Source organism: Mus caroli, chromosome 16 (assembly GCF_900094665.2).
Source record: "Mus caroli chromosome 16, CAROLI_EIJ_v1.1, whole genome shotgun sequence".
In the NCBI taxonomy this organism is placed as follows: Eukaryota; Metazoa; Chordata; class Mammalia; order Rodentia; family Muridae; genus Mus; species Mus caroli.
Window position 1 is genome coordinate 83,607,134 of NC_034585.1, and position 15,754 is coordinate 83,622,887.

The following is a 15,754-nucleotide window of genomic DNA, read 5'->3' on the forward strand; positions in this document are numbered from 1 at the left end:
TCACCTGATACTTAGTTAAGATGCTGATATACTCTAGGATGGGTAGCCATCACCTGATACTTAGTTAAGATGCTGATATACTCTAGGATGGGTAGTCATCACCTGATACTTAGTTAAGATGCTGATATACTCTAGGATGGGTAGCCATCACCTGATACTTAGTTGCCTTACCCAGAGCCACACCCCTAAACAAATTGACTCTGCACCTTCTCACAGCTATCAAATGGCAACAGCCACTTATCTAAAAGTAGGAATGTGGGCCCACCCACTGATGTCATGTTGGAATTTTCCTACCTTGAGCTTGCACAAGTCTTGTGCATTCTTCCTCTTCCACTGTCTCTGAGTTCATAGGAACAGCTCCCTGCTGTGTCTGTAAAACAGTTTCCTTGCAGTATACTGTTGTTTCCTCAAGTAATGCTGAGAATATCCAGTCTTTATCTGTGCATTTTGTCCAATTGAGATCTCTGCGATAATCACAATACATTCCAAAAAGGCATGTGTGGGACTGTGATAGGCAGCCTATTTTGGTTGAATGGGGCTTGCTCAGGTGACCCAATAGAGAAATCTACAAGGGACGGAAAGGTGAGCCATGTTCCCAGAATCAGGTGCCTGTTCCCAGAATCAGGTGCCTGTCCATAATTTTGTGACTGTTTCGAAGACAATGTCCCAAGCTTCTGGCATTCTGGCTAGACTCCTCCCCATAGTTACCAGGCAACAGCAAGATAGCCCAGCCCACTATAAGAGGGGCCTCTTGGCCCCTCCTCACTCTCTTTAGCCCTCCTTCTCTCTTTCCCTTCCCCCTTCTCTCCATGTGGCCATGGCTGGCCTCTCTCTACCTTCTCTCCTTTCTCCCTGCCTTTCTACAATGAAGCTCTAAAACCATAGACTGTCTCTGATCATCAAGGCCTGATGTGCTTGAACAATGGGATGGGCTTTCTCCTAATGAGCTGTGTCTAACCTCCCTCCAGAAGGCCATTCTGTGGTCCAGCCAAGGACCTGACCAAGGAGTCTCACCCGTGGGGAAACTTCCAGTGCCACCTCTTCCCCTGCCCTCTCCCCCCTTCATCCCTGGGGCCAAGTGCCTCCCCAGGGCACCTATTCTGTTCTCAGCTCCTTTGCTGTATCCAGCATGGAATGCCAGAGGCTGAGAATCTGATACCTGGGGCTGCCCCTTGTCCAGCACCCACTGTGTGGGGGTCAGTGGCTTAAAACAGCCAGATGCCCACCCCGGGGCCTCATGGAAAGCGTGCAGCCGTCCTCCCCCATCTGCCTGCCCAGAGCACTGGAACTCTGGCAGGATGCAGGTTCTCGACCACTCCCCTCTTTCCCCTACACCCAAGACCTCTCAGGCACGCCTCAGCTCAAAGATGACAGGGTTCTCTAAACTAAGAGCATAACAAAGTCCTTCCTTAAAAGTTTTTCTAAAACCTGGTCTGTTTATCAGAACTACTAGTAGGACCTCCTTTAAGGACTATTTGTAATCTTTTTTTCCAAATAATGGCTCCATATTGGATTGTATCTGTCTTGTGTACTTAAAGTGAATCAGAAAGGGGGAGATTGCTCCTAAGCTGTTCATGTGCCTAGTATAGCTCTGCACACATATTAACACTTCAGTCATCCTGTTAGCTCACAGAGTTCACAGATTGTTAAAACGGATCCTGCATTTTATCTTCCATTATTGATCATACTACCATTCAGCAAAATGAAAGTTACACTAGGGGGTGTGAAGCTTTGAAGCCAGGACATGCTTGAGGTTTCCATGTTCCATGGCTCAACTGAGTCTTCATCAACAGTGTTTTGTGGTCGTGTACTGGTGTACACAATAGCACTGGCAACACCCTGTAATATTTACAGGTCTCTGGGCTAAAGAGGTGAGTGGAGTGTTAATATGTGTGCCTAGCTGTGTATGGATATACCTATATATGTATTTATGGACATGTGTGTGCATTTTGTGTCATGTATGTATGTTGTGTAAGCATAAATATATTTCAGTAGATGATGAATGTGTGTAGATGCCAAAGGAGCATGCTGTGTCATGTAAATTTTTATGACCCAATTTGGTTCCTATTAGATTGGCTATCTCATGAAACACGGAACCAGACTGACAATCAGTCGTTATACTTCCTCTTGTATTTGAGTCAAATAACACTGGGGTGTAAGAATTGGAATATACCCACACTTTTTAATAATTTCTTAGGATTTTTAATTAATCCTCATTCTTGCATAGCAACTTGACCATGATTTAAAAGGAAGTGTATAAATTCTTACCTTGGTTTACCCACTCGGCCATAATGCCACTCAGAGTTTCACCTACAAGGCCTTCACATAGGCTTTCAGAGGGAAACATGTAACACATATAGCTTATGTTTATAAATGGTCTTATTTTTTAGAAGCAAAACATAGTACAAAAAAGTGCTTAGGAACAAACACGAACACATCATTGTAAGATGCCAACTACACATCAAGGAACAAATAACATATCCAATAATTGGTGTATTGTTCATGAGAAAGACACAAGAAATACAATACTCAAGATATGATTCTACACATCAAGGAACAAATAACATATCCAATAATTGGTGTATTGTTCATGAGAAAGACACAAGAAATACAATACTCAAGATATGATTCATTGAAAACAACAACAACAGAAAAAAAGAGGACAAAAAATGACCTCCTTTGACAGAGGTAATCAAAACACAACATATGTAAAAGGGAAAAAATACTAAGCATTGATTTACATCATCTGACAAAAGTATGTGATTTATTCAACAAGCAACACCTGAAAATTGTATCAGATCCATTATTTGACCGTGAGATCCTGAGGTAAGAACAAAAGTATCTCAGCTATGCAGAATTTTGTGTCCAGTAACTCTCCACACTCATGTTTTCTAAAGCACAGCACAGAGGCATGTGACACTGTAATGCCTGTGGTTTCCCCAACAACAATCAGGTGTATAAAAGGCCCTTGGCAGATGGTGACACCCAGACTCAAGGAACCTACTGCTTAATCTTCCTCTGAACACTCCACTCCTGACACCATGTGCTACTACGGAGGATATTATGGAGGCCTGGGCTATGGCTGTGGTGGCCTAGGCTGTGGCTATGGCTGTGGCTATGGTGGCTATGGTGGCTATGGATATGGCTGCTGCCGCCCACTGTGCTGTGGAAGATACTGGTCTTATGGCTTCTACTGAGGAGATTCAGCAGCTGCTCACTCCAACTTTCTTCACTTCAAATGTTCTTAAATATCTTCAGGAATCCCAACTTTAACTTAGAAATCTCTGAGGAGTAATACGTGAAACAGAGCATGCCCACCCAATTCCCCTTCTTTAATATGATTACATGGATATTTGCCCCAAAACTCTTTATTATTGTAATAATGACTTGTAAAATATGGTCTCCTTGCATTTGTATTGTGAATATATACATATGCTTTAAAATAAAGTGTTTCCTTTAATATACTTTTTCTTATTGTTTAACTAAATGTGAAGTGTGTGTTTGTGACTTTATATGTTTGGGTATAAATGTGTGCTTGTGATTAAATGTGACTGATAAAGGGATAAGATGGTGGAGAGAAGGAAACTTTCTGTTTCAATGTCTTCCATTAGTTAAACATTTTTATTATCTCCATAAGGCTGCTATTGTGATGCTACAACAAATTTAGAAATGCGGATTTTTCTTGGAGATCAAATCTTTTTTAACCAACTTAAATTTGGAGAATTAATATGTTAGTTCTCTAAATATCTTGTAGTCCCCACAGTACCTCCTATAATGAGTGTCACCATACACAATCTCACTGGGTAGGCTTTTCTTTACTTCATGTGTTCTGTAACACCCATTTTCTTCCTAATGTCCATTTTATCATTAAATATATGGAACAGTCATATTGACTTAAAATTTTAGAAATTCACCATTGGTCTTCTGTAGGTTTTCTTTAGGATGATATTTGTGCTGATTCTCCATCTTATTATCAGTTAACTTTTTATACTGTTTGTTTGTAGATATTTCACATAAACTTTGGTTTTTGAACTTCCTATTTGTATAAAATTCTGTGTGTGTTGTCTTCTATGTGGAATCACTTAGTAAACACAATCATACTTTCCTATTTTCTTTCTGTTGCTTGAGCTTTGAAATTCACATCCAATTATTTAGTAGAATATGCACTAGGAATTCTTTTTTCTCATTAATTATTAGAAAATCTCATGCAATGTATTTCAAGAAAATTCATAAATTTTACCTTCTTTAGTCAGACTCACCCATCAAATGCCAAGTAGTCTTTATGTCCTTTGTTTTTCCTGAAACTCATAACATGCAATCTACAATGCCTATATTCTCTACAGTGATTAGTTATTATCTGAAAGTATAATTGACCTACCCATGGCCAATCCCCTAAAGAAACTACTCTACACATCTGAATAGCTATCAAATGGAAGTAGCTACTTAGCTAAGAGTAGGAATGCATGCCTACCTCTGGATATCATGCTGGGAAATTTCTGACATGGGTTTGCACAGGTCTTGTATGTGCTGATACAACCTCTGTGAGTTCATGAGAGCAGCTGCCAATATTGGAAAAATATTGTTTCCTTGTAGTCATCCATTCTTTCCTAAAGTAGAGCTGAGAATACCACATTCTTATTCTCTGTATTTTAACCAGTGTGGGAGCTCTATGATCATCACTGTCTACTACAATACGAAATATATCTGCTCAAAATTAAAAGGGTCACTAATCTAAGAATATAGTAATATCTTTAAAAGTTTATCTAAAATGGGTCTATTTAGCAGAATACTAGTAGTACAATCTATTTTACGGTCTATTTTCATGTTCTTGTCCAAATTTGGCTCCAGCTTAGTTTGCATCTCTCTTGTGAACTTAAATTTAATAAGAAATGGGTAGACTACTACTAAGGTGTTCATGTACCTATTATAGCTATGCACACATATTAACAGTCCAGTACACAGGTACTTTAAAATGATCATGCATTTTATCTTCCAGTGCTGTCCATAGTACAATTCAGCACTATAAAAGCTACACAATGAAGGTGAGGATTCGAGCTAGGACAAGCTTGATTCTCCATGTTCTGTGATTTAATTAATCTTTCATCAACAGGGTCTTGCAGTCTTGTTCTAGATGTAAACAACAGCATGGCACCAGCCTGTAATATTTAGAGGTTCATGGGCCTGATGTTCAAGAACTCCAAACAAGGAAACCTATTTCTGGTTCACAGGGCCTTGGTCACGGTGTCTCTTTACAGAAATGGAAACCCGAAGACCGCTAATATTCAAAATTTATAAAGAACTCAAGAATTTAGACAACAACTACCCAAATAACCCAATTTAAAAATGGGATGCAGAGCTAACAGAATTCTCAACAGAGGAATCTCAAATGGCTGAGAAGCACTCAAAGAAATGTTCAACATCCTTAGTCATCAGAAAAAATCCAAGCAAAATGACTCTGAGATTCCATCTTACACTGGTCAGAATGGGTAAGATCAAAAACTCGAGTAATAGCACACACTGGTGAGGACACAGAGCAAGGAGAACACTCCTCCATTGCTGATCAGAGTGCAAACTTGTACAGCCACTTTGGAAATCAATTTGGTGTTTTCTCAGAAAATTTGGAATAGTTCTACCTCAAGACCCACCTATACCACTTCTGGCTATATTCCACAAATATGTCACAAGAATCAATGGGGGTGACCTTAGCTGAGACTCACAGCACTGGGAATATACAACCTGAGGAAGCCACCTCCTGTAGCCAAGTAGGAACCCCTTTGAACCAATAGGGGACATGAACCTACCCACAAAATTTTTGTCCTAAAATTTATCATGCCTACAAGAAATTCAGGAACAGGAGATGGAGCAGAGGCTGTAGAAATGGCTAACCAATAACTAGCCCAACTTGAGATTTATTCCATGGGTAAGCACTAATCCCAAACACTGTAAATGATACTCTGTTATGCTTGCAGACAGGAGCCTAGTGTTGCTGTCCTCTAAGAGACTTCACCCTGCAGTTGACCCAGACAAATGCAGAGACCCACAGTCAAACACTGGATGGAGCTTGGGGACTCTTAAGGGAGAGCTGGGGGAAGAATTGAGAGGGGAAAGGAACTTCTAAGGAAGGAAGATTCTTCTTCTAAGGAGAATCAACTAACCTAGACCCTTGGGGGCTCTCAGAAAGGTAACCACCAACTAAAGAGCATATACAAGCTGTATATAGGCCCTGCACACATATGTAGCAGAGGTGCACCTCATTCTTCATGTGGGTCCTGAACAAATGGAAAAGGGGATGTCACTAAAGCTGCTGCCCTACTGTGGAATCAGTTCCCCTAGCTTGGCTGTCTTATATGGCCTAAATAAGAGAAAAAGCACCTAGCCCTGCAGAGACTTTGATATGCCAGTGTTGGGGATGATACTCGGGGGAATGTGATACTCTCTCAGAGGAAGAGGGGAGATGGCATGGTGCTAGGGGGACTTGGAGGAGGACATTGATTGGGATACAAAGTGAATAAAAAATTGTGTGTGTGTGTGTGTGTGTGTGTGTGTGTGTGTGTGTGTGTNTGTGTGTGTGTGTGTGTGTGTGTGTGTGTGTGTCTGTGTGTGTGTGTGTGTGTGTGATGCACGCTTCTGCAGTGGTAAGCAGATTCCCAAACCACTCTGAAACTGCCTGATCTCTTCTTTCTTCATATTTCTATATAAAAAACTGGTTTATGTGGCAGACAAACCTTTAATTCCACCTTGGGTGAGGGAGAGGCAGGTAGAGCTCTGTAAGTTTGAGGCCAACCTGACCTACAAAGCTAGTTACAAAACAGCCAGGACTCTTACACATAAAAACCCTGTCTCCAAAATCTAAGAGAGACAGACAGACAAAGACAAAGACAGAAGAAAAGAGAAATGACTGGTTTTCTTAGCTAATAATCACTATTATACCACTGACAGTACTTGTGGCCCAAAGATTTTCAAATTGGACACTGCAAAATCAAAAGGAAGCCTTTTCATGAAATTGTCCAAAAGGTACAAAGATGTTCCCTCATTTATATACACTGTTGCTTTGAAAAGTTCCAAACTAAATGTGAAACTACAAATATTTTGTTATATAACATATATTTTTATAAACTTGCAAAATGTTTGAAGTTTGAATTTGTCGGTGATGTCTTTCACATTTCTTACCAATACTTTCTCCATCAGCTACAAACTGAGAAATAGTTCATGTGCCTAGCTTGGCCTTTTTAAAAGAGTCTATACAATTGGTTTTTGTTTAGGTTTTGATTTTGTTTTTGAGGGGAGTATACTGGTGATTCCATCTAAGTCTTGTGCATGCTATGCATGCATATACTGAAGCATCTTCTGGCAATTGTCCATGAAGTTTCTGTGAGTAGGTATGTGCATTCATTTTGTATGTTTATATGCATGTGCATATGTATGTAGTTATGTATGTACACATGTATGTACATATTTCTGTGTAATATATGTGTGTGATGTAAACACAGATGTGTTTGAGTAAATGCATGGATAGGTATAGTTGCCAAATGAACACATTTTATCTTGTTCTTTGCATGATCTACTTACTTTATTCCCATGAGATCGACCATATCAGGGAACAATATTCTCTTATCCACTGATGCATTCCGTCAGTTGCTGACAAACATAAAGTTTTATGCTTATCTTTTCTCTGCAAAGCTAATTTGACTACAATTTTAACAGAAGGTTATAAGTATTTTGGTTCAACCACTCACCCATAATGCCTTTAACAGTGACACCTATAAAACCTTCACAAGGTCTTTCAAAGGGAAACACATAACACATAGGGTTTATGCATATAAGTGGTCTTATATTTTCAGTTGATTTTAAAATCAAGATAGGATAAAATAAAGTTCTTAGGAATAAATACAAACACATTAACATAAGATGACAATTATCTACCAAGGAACAAATAACACAATGAATTATTAGCTTATTGTTCATGAGAAAGCCACAATAAACATAGTCCTCAAGATAAGATTCATTTAAACTAACAAATATGAAGGAAACACACTGAATTTCCTTCATTGGGGTAATGAAAATACATTTATTTTAAAAGAAGAAAACTATGTAATGATTTATATGATCTGAGAGACTCATGAGCTGTATTTAATAAACTACATGAAGAATTTCCTAGAAACCTGAAAACTATGTCAGCTCCTTTATTTGACCATGAGATCCTGAAGCAAGAACACAAGTATCTCAGCTATGCAGCATTGTCTGTCCCATAACTCTCAATACTCATGATGTTTTCTGCAGCATAGTACAAAGATATGTGACACTGTAATGCCTGTGGTTTCCCTAACAACAACCCAGGTGTATAAAAGGCCCTTGGCAGATGGTGACACCCAGACTCAAGGAACCTACTGCTTGTCTTTCTCAGACAACTTCTGACACTCCTGACACCATGTGCTACTATGGAGGATACTACGGAGGCCTGGGCTATGGCTATGGAGGCCTAGGCTGTGGCTATGGCTGTGGCTATGGCTGTGGCTATGGTAGCTATGGCTACAGCTGTTGCCGCCCACTATGCTGTAGAAGATACTGGTCCTGTGGCTTCTACTGAGGAAATTCAGCAGCTGCTCACTCCAACTTCCTTCACTTCAGATGATCCTAAATATCTTCATAAATTCCAACTTTAATTTAAACTCTGTGAGGAATAATAAGTGAAATACAACATGCCCATCATATTCCTCTTCTCCAACTTGGTTGCATAAATATTTGCAGCCAAGCTCTTCATTGTCATTATAATGCCTTTTAGAATGTGAGCCGTTTTTATTTTTCCCATTCCATGTATATGCTTCAAATAAAATAATGTGTAGAAAATACTCTTTTCTCTTTTTTTTCCCTAAATGTGAGATGTATAGCAGTTTGATTGCAAATGTGATTTTATTTTTATTTTTGTGGACAAATGTGTCAGTATTCAAGGGAGAAAGAAAGAGAGAAAGTGGCAGAGAGAAGGAAACATTCTATTTAAACATGCTTTTATCGGTAAACAATTTTGATATATTCATATTTCTGCTATTGCGGTGTTACTATGAATTTGCAAGTGAAGATATTTCTTTGCTAGATGCCAACTCCAGTGGTTCTTCTTTCAGGTTTTTCTCTTTAAGGTAGCCATGGGGAAAGAGTGTTGACCAGCCAAGATTTGGTCTTATGAGATATTTAGGGTTGCCTTTTCTACAATAAAACCTTTACCTGTCTTAAGTCTGTTAGTTAGCCTTCCTGAGTTCCTCTGAGGCCAGGGAATGCAGTCTCTGGTGTTGAGCACCTCATAGTAAAACAGCAGGGGATCAAGTAGGAGGATTTACTGCTAGTGCTCCTTTCTCTTATTAGTCAGCCAGAAGCCTGTCTGGCTAAGCTGGTTTACTCTTTGGGAACCAGAGAGGAAGAAACGAAAAGGAACTCAGATGGTTTATACAGGCATATGCACAGATACGTATATATTCATACACCCACATTCTGACGAGGCCCGACCATTTGTCACAATCAACTCCACAAGTACTCATGCATGCTTACATAGACACATATGCATACACACATACATATAGACAAACAGACATATACATTTGGATGGATGGATGGATGGATAGATGGATGGATGGATGGATGGATGGATGGATGGATGGATGGATGGATGGATGAGTGAATGGGGCAGAAAGCCCCATGCCAAACTATCCAACCAACAACTTTATTTCTTTCCTCTAGTCTTTTTATACCTTCTTAGACAAAAATTTCTTTAGAAAATTACACCAGAGATAAAATGTGACATAAAATGGGAGTTACAGAGGGATGTTGATAATATGTTCAAACCAGTCTTTCATTCTATATGCTCATTATAAGTTCAAAGCAACAGTTTTTGCATGACCTTGTTGTATCATAGTGCACACCTGTGATTGTATCCTTGGACCTAAATGTTTTTCCTTGGATGCAAATTTGTCCCAAGTCTATCTCTCTCTAAGTGTAACTATGAAAGCTCATTGTATTTCTTATTATTCAGTCTTTACTTTACTGTTATGAGGAGGGGGCACATTATAGTCTTGATTCCAAATTTATTCATCTTCTTAATGACTAAGACAATTTCTAAAAACTTTCTTCCTAAAATTATTTGAATCAAATCAGAAATTCTATAGAATAATTATCTATTTGTCTATATAGCATCATTACAGTACAAAACAACATCTTCCATAGGTCTGCAGAAATCTGTTCAAAAGAGTGGTTCAGTACCTAGTGATTATTATATATTTAATAATAACAGGAAAAGCATTTTAATAGCAGGAATCTTTCTTCAAATATAATCTCCCCAGACTTGCCAAAAGGAGCAAATCTATCATAGCTTTACAGTCCATGGCAGAACAATCCCAGGAAGATCACCTACCAGATTTTAGTTTCTCTTAGGTGGCTCCTGACATTTCAAATCCTTTAGACTGCAACTTATATTTAGAGCACTAGTACAAGTTTGTTCTCTAAACATTTTGAAGACTCTACAAAACCTTCTATAATGAGTGTCATCATACACAGTCTCATAGTATAGAAGTTCCCTTGATGTCATGTGTTCTCTAACACCCATTTTCTTTCCAGTATCCTCTTTATTAATAACTATATGTAACAAAATCATTGTGAATTTAACTTATAATTTTGAAAATTCACCTTTGGTCATCTGTAGATCTTCTTTAGGAAACTTTTATGAGGATGCTTTACTTTAATATCAATTAATTTTATTTTTTCTGTTTATTTGTATATATTTCACATGAACTTTGGTGTTGGGCTTCCATTTTTTGTAAAAAGTAAAAAGGTCTCTGTTTTGTTCTGCTATGAAGAACCTGATAGATGGGTACAATCAGACTTTTCTATTTTCTTTCTGAGCTTGACCTTTTGTACTCTCATCCAATCATTTATAAGAATGAGCAAAGAATCTTTTAACTGTGCATTCTTTTTCTCATTAGTTCTTAGAGAATCCCATACAATGTATTTCAATGAATTTCATAGGGTTTTTCCTTTCTCTTCTCTGACTCAAAAATTTTATGCCCAACATTCTTTATGTACTGTTTATTTTTCCTTAATCTCATCACAACTAATTAAGATACCTGTATTCTCTCGGATGGGTAGCCACCACCTGAAGTTTAGCTGACCTACCTAAAGCCACATCACAATAGAACCTGACTCTTCACATCCTAACAGCTATCAAATGGCAATAGCTCCTTACCTAAAATTAGGAATGCGAGCCTACCTGCTGATAGCATGTTAAAAGTTTCTGGCTTGAGCTTGCACAGGTTTTGTACATTCTTCCACAATTTCTGTGATTTCATAAGAGCAGCTCCCTTATGTATCCAGAAAACAGCTTCCTTGTAGTCATTGCTTATTTCCTCAAATAGAGCTAAAAACACCAAGTCTTATTCTATGCATTTTGTCATTTGGTATCTTTGTGATAATCACAGTATGCTCCAAATTGGCATACCACTGGTCAAAGTTGGGAGGTTCTCCAATCTAAAGATAAACAATATACATTCCATTTGTCATAATAGCCATAGTAGAATCTCTCTTAAGGTCTATTGGCAGAATCTTGTCCAAATAATGACTCCATGTTGGATTGCATGTGCTCGGTGAGCTTAAGTTCAATCAGAAAGTAGTAAACTCCCAAACTCTTCATGTTCCTATTCCAGCTTTGCACATGTATTTACATTCTCGTCGTCTATCTACTTCACAGAGTTCACAGGTAACTAAAAAAATGATCATGCATTTTATTTTCCATTATTGTGCCTAATACCATTCAGCACAATGAACATTATACTATGGTGGTGAAGCTATGAGGTCAGGACAAACTTGAGTTCTCCGTGTCCTGTGGCTCAATTAAGTCTTTGTCAGCAGAATTTTGTGGTCAGATTCTGGAACTAAAAGTAGCATTGGCAGCAGCCTGTAATATTTGTAGGTCTATGGGACCTCACTGGTCAAGAATTCCTAAAGAAATAACCCATTCCTGGAGCGTGACTTTGATTTATTAGCCCGTGGTATGTTCTGTGAGTATGGTATTGTTGGTCCAATATAGGATGACCCCATTTTGGAGATAGATAGATGATAGATAGATAGATAGATAGATAGATAGATAGATAGATAGACATACAAAATTCTATTGATCAGTGCATCTATTGAAAATAGATGGTGTATCATGGTATTATAAACTCATAGAAATCAAGATAGTAGTAACAGGTCATGTGCATGTAACATATGTACAAAATATATATAATACATTTTATATATGATTATAGTACTAATAATCAAATAGATGCACTGATCAATGAAATCTGAAGAAATATATTAACTACCTGCCACAAGAAAGCACTGTAGGGAAATAACTAAAGACTTAAGAGCAACAACATAAATCTGACTTCATAAAACTCAATAGCTCTGTAGAATAAAGAACACCTTCATTCAAGTAAAAAGGACTACACAGTACATGATAAAGCTTTAACTTCTAAACATCAAAGAGATGGTTAGTAACTAGAATACACAAAGAATTCAAAAACCTAAGATCAAGGAAAAAATTACCCAAATATGAAACAGAGTATAGAACTGAAAAGGATTCTCTCAAGTGATGACATATAGGTGATAGAGAAACATTAAAATTGTTTAGTATGATTGGTCATTTGAGAAATTTATGAATCAAATGCCTTTGAAACTTCTTACTTTAGTCATAATGGATAAAATAAAAAATACAGTTGACTAAAAATACTGCTTTTGACTTGCAGAACAGGAAATATTTATTTATAGTTGGTTGGATTATAAACTAGTATACCACTGTAGAAATTGGTGTGAAGGACCTTGTGGGGAAAAGCCAGAAAATTAAGATTTCCATCTACCATGTCTGTATAGCTCCTCTGAGCTTAGTGCAAAATGAAGGGAGGAATCCCTTTACCAGCAGGGCTTCCTCTTCTCTGATCTTGTCTAGGGGCCCAACCCCCAACACCTGTGGGGAGCCGCCCTTGCAATCACCATTACAAGATGGCGCTGATATCCGGTGTTCTGACTGGTAAACAAGTAGTCTGCGCATGTGCTGGGGTATTTTTCCATTCCTTGTGCCCTGCCTGTCCCGTGGTGTCAGCTGGGCTGATAGTGAGCAACCAGTCAGGGTAAAATACGTAAATAAGACTATAAAAGGGGCGACGGGTTTCCTGTGTTCTGGGCCTCCTCCCCAGAAGCTGATCATCTTTCTCTTGAGATGCATTAAAGCTTGCTGCAGAAGGATTCGAGTGTGTCCTGTGTGTGTGTGTCCTCACCCGTGAGACTCCTTATCACACAGACAAACACCCTCTACCTGGAAATGGTTGAGTAGTTGAGTAGTCCTTGGCAAACATACAAGTTCAACCGCCTCATTCCTCATGAGAACCCTTTGTACCTGGGATTCATAGACTGTCTCTCCACACAAATGAGGTACTCACAGGACTTTAAATTCTAGCCAGTGAATTTTAAATCCACTCTGAAAATTCCTTTGTACTCTCCAATGTACATATATGGCCCTGGTTTGTCTCAAGTAAAGGTATGCACACAAGCTAAGATCCTGTAAGAGAGTTGTTGCACAAAAATCCTCAGAGAAGGCCGTAGCAGTGAATTAGTTAATCCACTTTGCTCCCAGCATGTCATATGGGCTGCACTCACCCAAAAGCTCTGGATTCAAGAAGGAAAAACATACTCACACCAGCTAATTTTGATATGCCTTGACTAGCTCAATGGTTGGGCAGTTTTTAAAAATTATTTTTCTTATTTATATGAGTATACTGTAGCTGTCATCAGACACACCAGAAGAAGGCATTGGATCTCATTACAGATGGTTGTGAGCCACCATGTGGTTGCTGGGAATGAACTCAGGACCTCTGGAAGAGCAGTCCGTGCTCTTAACCACTGAGCCACCTCTCTAGTCCAAGGTTGGGCACTTTTAAACTTCCCTATGGCTAGCAAACACTCCCCTCCAGTATTCTTGATTTGACATCTTTTAAATTCCATCTTTCATCTCTGCTACCCATGACCTCTAGGGGCCACTTTCCCAATTCTTACATGCTGGTGGGCCTTTAAGTTTCATCTTTCTGCTTCCCCATTATAAAGATTCTCTCTCTCTCTCGCTCTCTCTCTCTCTCTCTCTCTCTCTCTCTCCCTCTCCCCCTCCCCCACCCCCTCTCTCCCCTTCCCCTCTCCCCCCTTTCCCTTTCCCGTGCTCCCTCCCTCCCTCTCTGTCTCTCCTTCTCTCCTTTAGTCTCTTGCCCAAGCAATCTAAAAGTTCTGCCTCAGTCTCCCTGCCCAGCCATTGGCTATATGGCAGTTCTTTATTACCACTCAAAGCCAAATGGGGGCAGGGATCCTCAGGTCTAGAAGCAGGGCTTTTGGGAGCCTAATTAAGACAAAGCCTTAGCACCAGTTCCCAACAGAACAGTACTGCTAGATGCTGTACTCAATCCCAGCCTGACTGGAGTCCTGCAGACCCTACCCATTCTGTATTCCACTTCATCCTTCCAGTGTGGGGTGCAGAGGAGCCTGGACAGCAAGAGGAAGGAAATGGAGAACAAAGAATAACAGCTGATTCCCAGAACACATACCTCAGCTGACAGGCATATCACAGATTCTTGAAGAAAAAGAATAAGGAAAAAGGAAAAAAAAATAAACAAAAAACCTAAAAAAACAAACAAAAATAGGGCCAGCTATGCTATGCAAGCGGCTGTATCTGTGTAGCTACAGATAAATGTATATCAAATTCATGATATATTTGCACAACTGGATGGAACATAACTGATAGGAAAAATGAAATTGTGAAAATGGCTGCAGAATGGATGGAGTTGGAACAGTGAGTTAATTATCTATAAGTCAAATGTCACAGATTTTGTGGAGGTGAGCTTGGAATCTTCAAATATGTATTATGAATACACTATATAATGTGATAGAAGTTTATGGATTGACATATATGTTTGTCTCTCTTAATGATATCTTAAATCATGTCTTATTAAATGGATTTGTGTATTTTATGTATATGAGAGCTCTATCTTCAGAAAGGGAAATCAGATTCGATTACAGCTGGTTGTAAGTCCCACCATGTGGTTGCTGGGAATTGAACTCAAGACCTCTGGAAGAGAAGCCAATGTTCTTAACTGCAGAGCCATCTCTCCAGGCCTTGTTTTTCTTTCTTATTGGACTTTAGTGGGACTCTCATATAAACATTTGTGATTGCTCTATATGCATATTCTGAAGCATTTCCTGGGATTTTTCCATGGAATTTGTGTACATGTATAAAATAAATATGTATGTATGTGTGTGTGTGTGTGTGTATATATATATATATATATATATATATATGAATGATATGTATGTGTCAATGTGTATGTCAATGTAAATGAATGCATGCATTTAGTGTCATATATGTCTTTGATATAAACACAAATGTATTTTAGTAGATGACAGATGTGTGCAGAAGTCAAATGAACATTTTGTACCTTGTTCTTTGCTCTATGAAGCAATTTTGATATCATGAGATATCTATTCCATGGAACATGGACTGAGAATAACTATATTGTTGTAATCCTTCAGTATCTGATACAAATAACACAACAGTGTAGGAATTTCAATACACACAGGTTTGTAAATGGACTCTTGAGATTTTTAACTCATTCTCATGCTTGCATGGCAAGTCGTCATTCATCTGGCTACTAGTTTAACTCAAAAAGTTATATATCCATTTTTCTCTGCAGGCTAA

The 15,754-nt window shown here is 38.7% G+C and overlaps 2 protein-coding genes across 2 annotated transcripts; both read left to right on the forward strand.

Moving 5' to 3' along the window:
• The first annotated feature begins 3,041 nt into the window (after positions 1–3,041).
• On the forward strand, positions 3,042–3,197 carry LOC110311217 (keratin-associated protein 20-2-like). The gene has a single exon (XM_021184462.1). It carries the CDS (start codon positions 3,042–3,044, stop codon positions 3,195–3,197), a length of 156 nt encoding a protein of 51 aa, XP_021040121.1.
• Positions 3,198–8,428: 5,231 nt separating this feature from the next.
• Positions 8,429–8,587, forward strand: LOC110311179 (keratin-associated protein 20-2-like). The gene has a single exon (XM_021184420.2). The coding sequence runs from the start codon at positions 8,429–8,431 to the stop codon at positions 8,585–8,587; it is 159 nt and encodes a 52-aa protein (XP_021040079.1).
• Positions 8,588–15,754: the final 7,167 nt, after the last annotated feature.

What these genes read in the sequence shown, in the direction of transcription:
- LOC110311217 (XM_021184462.1), top strand. Translation starts at nt 3,042, where the DNA reads ATGTGCTACTACGGAGGATATTATGGAGGCCTGGGCTATGGCTGTGGT.
- LOC110311179 (XM_021184420.2), top strand. Translation starts at nt 8,429, where the DNA reads ATGTGCTACTATGGAGGATACTACGGAGGCCTGGGCTATGGCTATGGA.